The sequence below is a fragment of the Scyliorhinus canicula genome, chromosome 14, assembly GCF_902713615.1.
Source record: "Scyliorhinus canicula chromosome 14, sScyCan1.1, whole genome shotgun sequence".
Classification (NCBI taxonomy): Eukaryota; Metazoa; Chordata; class Chondrichthyes; order Carcharhiniformes; family Scyliorhinidae; genus Scyliorhinus; species Scyliorhinus canicula.
In genome coordinates, this window is record NC_052159.1 from 43212853 (window position 1) to 43221086 (window position 8234).

The window sequence follows — 8234 nt, forward strand, 5'->3', positions numbered from 1 at the left end:
AGACGGATCAAACGGTCCACCGGCTGTTCCAGAATCCTGGTTCAGGATGGACAGATTAGGTACTTTTCGTATTAACACTAATAGGAAGCCCCCTGAAATTCCGGAGTTGAAGAGCAGTCTAGCAAATTTCAGGGTTAACAGATACAGGAAATTATTTGGAGGCACATTTCACCGCCTTGTTCCCAGGTTGTGCTCAATAATAAGAGCGGCGCTGGGACGGTAGACTCCTGTCGCTAAGATGCCAAATAACTGCAGCAAAATATCCCCAGATAGTTATTACAATGGGGAAAAAAACACGAACCAGACCAATAAAGATTTTATACGAAGGTTTGATGTGGGTTTTGTTTGGTAACGATTCTTTGTGACACAATGGAAGCCAATACTCCTCGTTTAAAACAAACACTTTAGACTGTCCCAATTCCACTCGAAATGTGGTTCGAGCCTCGAGCCCGGCAAACTGTTCAACTAATATAGAAGTAACAGAATTCAAATTAAGCACTTAACAATGCTCATGAAATTCAGTCTTCTCCGTGGCTACCTTTCCCGGTGTAATTTATAAAAATAAAATACTTTCCAATATTCAGTGAGACCACGTTTCTAAATTCCGCTCAGAAGGAGGGTTTCGCTGACACCAACTTTCACAGTTACATCATGTCTCCATTGAATACAAAGCCAAAAAAAAGACAATCAATTACGTTTTAATGTAGTTCATTATTATAGTCGATAAAACATCTTTGCAACCGATTAGATGGCTTATAACCTGAACGTGAAGGGAGCGATTATACCCCATTCTTTGAAGGTGTCTAACCTCCGTGGTTAGAAAGGAGGCAAATCTCCTATTCCGCCTCTAAAATTCAACGAAGTTTCAACTCCAGAAGTTAGAAATTTGACTGAATGTTTCGGGATTTGTTAGTCATTCATCGTACTGGACACACATTCTTCAACCTGTTTGTTTCAATGTTTATTTTCCAAAACAAAAACACATTTAGCACCATCCAGGGTAAGATGTGTCATCAAACTTCACAGAACTCCAAATCAACACTATATTCTTATTAAACCTTTACCTAACTTTAAACATAACCTTAAAACAACTGACCACACTTTCTGATATCCTCACTATAAATCATTGTTCTTCGTTTTTTCAACTCAGCCCTGCTGCTAACATAGTGCTCCGTAAGGAGGGCAAATCCTCCGAGTCCGCGTCTAAAATTCAACACAGACACAAAGCCCAGGCATGTTTCCCACTTACCATTGACCAGGGCGAATACATTTGCACAATAGAATGATAATCCTATCAGTCCACGTCTAATACAACCATTAATTCTCCAAATCTTCACGTGGCACGCCTCCCAATGTGAAATGATCCACTGGTCAGTGGTTTCCGAGTTGACACAGTGACCTGGTGAGCCGGGTAAATCAGTGGTTAAATGGAAGAGAAGGTCTTACCGTTCAGCTGGCCGAGCACAAATAGGTAAGGGAGTATCATGGCGGTGTGTGTGCGGGCCAGGAGCCGGGCGAGATGCTGGGGTGTTCGCCTGGATTCTACCCCAGCTCACATCTCTCTGAGTCACTAATAAAGCTGGAGTCCAGGAGCCGCGCAGGCGCCACTCGAAGACCCACAGGAGCTGTGCTGAAGGCTGAGAAAGCTCGCACTCCATTTATTCCAAAGCGTTATGTAACCCACCTGACCGTGGAAGAAAGTCCCACCTCTGACCACTCAGTGATCAGCCTGAGCTGGGACCAGTGAATCAGGGGGCAAGGAGGGAGCGGACTGATTTGCCTCAGTCACTGCAAGTAACAACACTGCGCTTTACTGAGAAACTGCGAGGAAGCCGAAAGGCTGATCCGTTCGCAATTGGCAAATCCTGAACACATTCACTTGGAAGGGTCTGGCTGCAGGGAAGCCGCACCCTAATCATCGAGTGAGCTGTCTTCAAATTAGCTGTGATGTGGAGATGCCAGCATTGGACTGGGGTGGGCACAGTAAGAAGTCTGACAACACCAGGTTAAAGTCCAACAGGTTTGTTTGCAATCACTAGCTTTCGGAGCCCAACTCCTTTATCAGATTCACCTGAGGAAGGAGCTGCGCTCCGAAATCTAGTGAATCGTATCAAATTAACTGATTCACAAAGGATCTTAATCACGAACCCAAAACTTGTTATTATCATTATAGTGGGATGATCCTCCCCAAAACATCGATACATTTAATTTCCACACCAATTATAATTTTAACACCAACAGTAATTTCCTTGGTAACTTCACTGCAGTGTTAATGTAAGCCTGCTTGTACACTAATAAAGATTATTATTATTATGTGTCCTTGAACTCAATTGAACTTCCCCTGACACATTCCAAATAAAGAATGACATGCTAGTTCAAACCAAATCCTGCTTTGCTGGATGTCTTTGCTGCACCCCCTGTACCCTTTGACTCCCTTATCCATCAAAATCTGCCCACCACAGCCTTGAATATTTCAGTGGCCCAGCCTCCACTGGTTTGAGGAACACAATTCCCACCCATGAGCGAAACAAATTCCTCTTCATCACTGTCTAAAACTGTGGCCCTTTGTTCTCGATTACCCAACAAGAGGAAGCATCCTCTCAGCATTTGCCCTGTCAAAGCCTCTCAGAATTTTATGTTTTAATAAGATCACCTCTCATTCTCCTAATATAGATCCTCAATGGGAAAATGGAAAGTGGACTTGAGGATTATCACATCAGATCAGTCATGATCTGAGTGAATGGTGGAGCAGACTTGATGGGCCGAATGGCCTACTTCTGCTCCTACGTCTTATGGTCTTCCTGTTTTTTTATCCATTTAACTCATCTGGTTCTGCTCCCATGTGGCCCATTCTCTTTACTCCAGCATCACAGCTTTATGCCATACAGTTCAGTTTCTAGTACTTAGTCACACATGTTCAGAGATTTCTAACCCAACACAGTTTTCTCCATCTTATTTGCAACCCCATTCACTCCTACTGCCAATTGTCAGCTATGTTTCTGAGTCAGAAGATTATGAGTTCAAGATCCACTCCACAGTACTTGATTGCCAAATTCTAGACACACTCCGGATGAAGTGCTGCACTTTTGGAAATCTTGTTGTTTGGTAATAAATTAGAGTTTCTTCCACCATTTCCACCAACCCCAGCATGATGCCACCACCAAACTCACCTTCCCCTCTTGTCAGGATTCCAAAGGGAACTTCCCGCTATGACACCCCGATCTATTCCTCTAGCACTCCCAACACCTCATCCCATTTTCACAGTACCTTTCTGTGCAATCACAGGGGTAACATCTTCCCTTTTACCATCTTTCTCCAAGGGGCTGGTTTAGCACAGTGGGCTAAATAGCTGGCTTGTAATGCAGAACAAGGCAGCAGCGGCGGTTCAATTCCCAGCCTCCATGAACAGGTGCCGGAATGTGGTGACTAGGGGTTTTCACAATAACTTAATTGAAGCCTACTTGTGACAATAAGTGATTATTATTATTAAGGCCCCAAACCCGCCTACCAGGGGAAGCAGTGATTTCCTTGTACATCTTTCAACTTAGCTGTTGTATTCACTGCTCACAAGCGGTCTCCACTATACACGGTGAAACTAAATGCAGACTGGATGACTGTTTTGTGGAACACCTTCACTCAGTCCACAAGTATGATCTCGACCTTCCTGTCGCTTGCCATTTCAATTCACCACCTTACTTTTAAACTCATATTTCTGTCCTTGGCCTGCTGCAATGCTCCACTGAAGTCCAACACAAGCTGGAGGAACCATACTTCATTTTCTAATTTTGCACTTTACAGCCTTCTGGACTCAGTATTGAGTTCAACATCTTCAGACATTGATTTTTTTGTTTTCCCAAGTGCATGCCTGTATCTTGTTCCTTGAATTCAGGCAGGGATGGCCAGTATTCTTCCATTAATACCTACTCTGGACCAATGCTTTCTTTCTTTACGACAACCATTGCCATTCCCGTTGCTTTTTTTCCCATGACATCTTTGTCTTTGAATCTCCCCTGCCCTCGAACCAATCCCTGACCGTCTCCTTCCACCTGACTCTCCCTCCCCCCATTTTCAGCAGCGTTAACACCCATCACATTTCTGCCTCCCTTCATGTCAACTCTGTTTTTCTCTCCGCTGGAAGTGGTGTTCTGAGCCCATCTTACAAAGGCTAGAATGAGTCGATTTTTTGAAGGGGTGGAAGAAAGATGCGATCAGTGTCTGAGGGGCCCAGTACATCATGCGCACATGTTCTGGTCATGTGCAAGTCTGACAGACGTCTGGAGGTCGTTTTTTGAGACTGTCGGCAATCCTGAACATTGGGTTGGAGACTTGCCCATTGGTGGTGATTTGGAGGGTTTCAGGACGGGGGAGGGGCAGACATCCTGGCCTTTGCCTCATTGGTGGCAAAGAGGCGGATCCTCATAGGCTGGATGCCAATTACACCGCCAAGCGCCTCGGGGTGGCTGGTTGATGGAGCTTTTACACCTCAAAAAGGTTATGTTTACCGTGGGAGGGTCAGTGGAAGGCTTTTACTGCAGATGGCGGCCGTGCATATTGTACTTTAAAAAGCTGGTCATTGTTAGCTGTTAGGAGGAGGGGGACATGGTGGGTGGGGGGCAGAGGTTTAGTATCTAAGTTTTACTATTGGATAGGAAGAGGTGTTGCTCTGTTTACTTGCTATAAATATAGCAGTTAATGTGGTCGCCTTCCTTAATCTTAATTATGTTTACACTAGAGTTGCCAGGTATCTCTCGATACCGCCACAAGGTTCAAACCCGAATACTGATCAAGGAACCAATGCACCAGTTAGTTAGTTAGTTCAAAATCAATACTATTTATTTACACACACAGTAGGATCTACACATGCACAAAGTACTACAAACTAAACTATCTCTGACGCTAACGCCTATACTTAACTTCGGGTGCCCACTTAGTCAGAGGAACAATGGCCGTTGTTCAGATCTGAGGTTGTTGGGTTCGAAGAGGTACAGGAGAACAGCTAAGGTCATCCGTCTGGTCGCGAGCGTTGACCTTAAACTTACTTGCTTCTTGTGATGCTGGTGGACGGGTCTCTCCATTTTGAGAGCCAAATCCAAGAGAGCGATTCTCTCGTGGGGGTTCCTTTTATACCTGGAGGGGCTTCGTGCGCTTTTAGGCGGGCCTTAAACTTGGCCCCAATGAATTGGGTAGCTTCTCGATCACTGTTATCGATCTTGACCAATAAAGGGGTGGGTGCCCTGATGGCTGGGCGTGGCTTTGGTGGCCGTTGGCGTTGCTTTGTTTGTGTCTTTCTGATGCTGGGATGCCTGCAATAGTATCGGCTACCTGAGTGTCATTCCTTTGTTCCCAGAGATGGGCCATCAATATGCCACTCGACCTATAGTTTCAATTCCGTCAGGGAGCTGTTTCCCAAATATACATTCAGGCTTCTGTGCCTGCTTGCTTTCTAGCATTGTCCACAGTTCCCTATATTCTTTGCGAGCGTCCATTTTGTATTCTGGAAGTGGCCATCCCAGATGGCTACAGAGGGCGGTGGAGGAGGAGACTCTTATTGTTTAATTGTTATTTTGTTTTTCCGTAGGTTTTGTATTAAAATTGTTCAAAAATTTTAATACATTTTTTTTTAAACTTTGTTTTCTCGCCACAGAGGCTGCTGGAATTTTCCAGAACTTTCTGTTTTTATTTCATATCTTCAGCATCCTAGTATTTTTCTTTTATTCAAGTTAAACTGAGGCCTCTCTGGTACTTGGATGAATGTTAATAGGAACCTGTGCCATTATTTTGACAAACTATTATCCCTCGTGTACACACCGATAATCATCCCACAACCAATTTCATCTTTTTAAGAAATTACCTGAACATTATCAACATGTATTTTAGTGGACATTTAATACATTTCCTTCATTACAACACTAACTACACTACCAAAGTACTTAATTGGCTGTACAAGACATCAACATGGCCTGAGGCTATGAAAGGTTCGATGTAAATGCCACAATTCCTCATTCATGACGTTCTCTGTTCAACAAAACCCAAGATTATTTGTAGAAATGTATTCATAAATGTAACTTGTTCTTATGCACTTAGTTTCTCTCCATGATCCCATTCCTAACAAAGGCACCAATTTGATGTTATAAAGGGTAATGTTTTGGTCTACCCTCTATCCAATACCATATTGTGCAAATATTTATATGATCAATGCATCAAATGTGAGAAATACAACTTTGCTGACTCCTTCACCTGTCACTCCAACTAGTTTTTAACATTCCAAATAAATGGTTTAGAACATAGAACATAGAACAGTACAGCACAGAACAGGCCCTTCGGCCCTCAATGTTGTGCCGAGCCATGATCACCCCACTCAAAACCCACGTATCCACCCTATACCCATAACCCAACAACCCCCCCCCCCCCCTTAACCTTACTTTTATTAGGACACTATGGGCAATTTAGCATGGCCAATCCACCTAACCCGCACATCTTTGGACTGTGGGAGGAAACCGGAGCACCCGGAGGAAACCCACGCACACAGGGGGAGGACGTGCAGACTCCACACAGACAGTGACCCAGCCGGGAATCGAACCTGGGACCCTGGAGCTGTGAAGCATTTATGCTAACCACCATGCTACCCTGCTGCCCCCTTAGCATAAGTGTTAACTGCTTTGGATCCAAATTAAGCTTATGGCAGCATAATAACATGAATGGTTCTAAAACCCCTTTTGGATTGAATAGATAAAAGACTTCAAAATATGTCAGTCTTCCAGAACTTTTAAAATATTTTTATAATGCTGGCTCGATAGATCCTAACTTGTATTTTTTTGTTTGGAGATGTAGATGGACAGAGTCACAGGACTGGTGATTAACTTTTTAAAAAAGAATGAAACATTTATCAAACAAAGAAAGATGAGCAATAATACTCTACTCCTTCACCCCAGCTCTACCTTTACACATATACAAATTTAGAAGGATAACATAATTTACAAAATCTTATGCTGTAATGTTCTCTGTAAGGACAGAGAAGCCCGCTTGATTGTTCCCCCTTCCACAAACAACCAATCCCTCCAGCACTGACGAACAGTGGCAGCACTGTGTACCGTCTACAAGGTGCACTGTAGGAACTCGCTGACGTTCCTTCAGCAGCACCTTCCTAACCCATGACCACTACCATCTAGAACGCCAAGAGCAGCAGATACCTGGGAACCCCAGCTTGGAGGTTCTCTTTCAAGTCACTCACCACCCTGACTTGGGAATATATCGCCGTTCTTTTACTGTCACTGGGTCAAAGTCCTCCCTAACAGAACTATGGGTGTACCTACACTTCAGGTCATGCAGTAATTCAAGAAAGCAGCTCACCACCACCTTCTCAAGAGCAACTAGGGATGGACAATAAATGCTGCCCTAACCAGCAACACCCACATCGCAGCAACACAATTTCAGAAAATACACAGTCAAGTCAACCAAAAGGTGAACTGTGGTCAGACACACCACACTCTGAAACAAGTGAGAGATGCCACCCAAACTAACCTCTGTGGATTTCTCATCAAATCCCCCCAGATGCGTGTCACATTGTGAGCCAACTGGTCTCACTGGAATTCTGGCTTTCACATGAGGGTCTCCAGACTCTGCGCTCAATAAATACACTTGGGGCGAGATTCTACGCAAATGCGGAGAATCGTAAAGGCTGCCGTGGGACAGGCCGTGACCCATGGCTGCCTTCACGGCCACTTCCGGGGCCGATTCTCCCCCCCAGGTGGTGCTAGGAGCGCGGCCACATGTGTCACGGCGGCGCGGCCTTGACGACGGTCGTCAAGGCCGCACGTCAAGCGTCACGGTGGCTGACATGGCCGATGACGTCAGCCACGCATGCGCAGGTTGGACAACGCCAACCCGCGCATGCGCAGTTGGCGTCTTTCTCCTCAGCTGCCCGGCAAGACGTGGCAGCTTGATCTTGCCGGGCGGCGGAGGGGAAAGAGTGCGTCTGTTTTGGACGCTGGCCCAATGATCGGTGGGCAATGATCGCGGGCCTGTCCCCTCCCGAGCACAGTCGTGGTGCTCCCGTGCCAATCGGGCCTCTAGATGCCCCAAACGGGCATCTGGCGCCCGTTTCGTGATGGCAGCGAGCAGGTGTGTTTGCTGCCGTGGTGAAATGGGCGTGAAGGGCCGGCCGCTCGGCCCATTGGCCTCGGAGAATCGCCGCTCGCTGTAAAAAATGGCGAGCGGCGAATCGTGCCGTGGGT

The 8234-nt window shown here is 45.5% G+C and overlaps 1 protein-coding gene across 2 annotated transcripts in view; it reads right to left on the reverse strand.

The window, feature by feature from the left end:
• LOC119977745 (relaxin receptor 2-like) overlaps positions 1 to 1647 on the reverse strand; it is a 185506-nt gene extending 183859 nt beyond the window's left edge. For both annotated transcript variants that reach the window (XM_038818950.1, XM_038818949.1), the window contains exon 1: positions 1447 to 1647. In XM_038818950.1, the coding sequence (XP_038674878.1) occupies positions 1447 to 1486 (40 nt within the window). In that variant the 5' untranslated portion in view covers positions 1487 to 1647. The remainder of the gene's footprint in view (positions 1 to 1446) is intronic.
• Positions 1648 to 8234: the final 6587 nt, after the last annotated feature.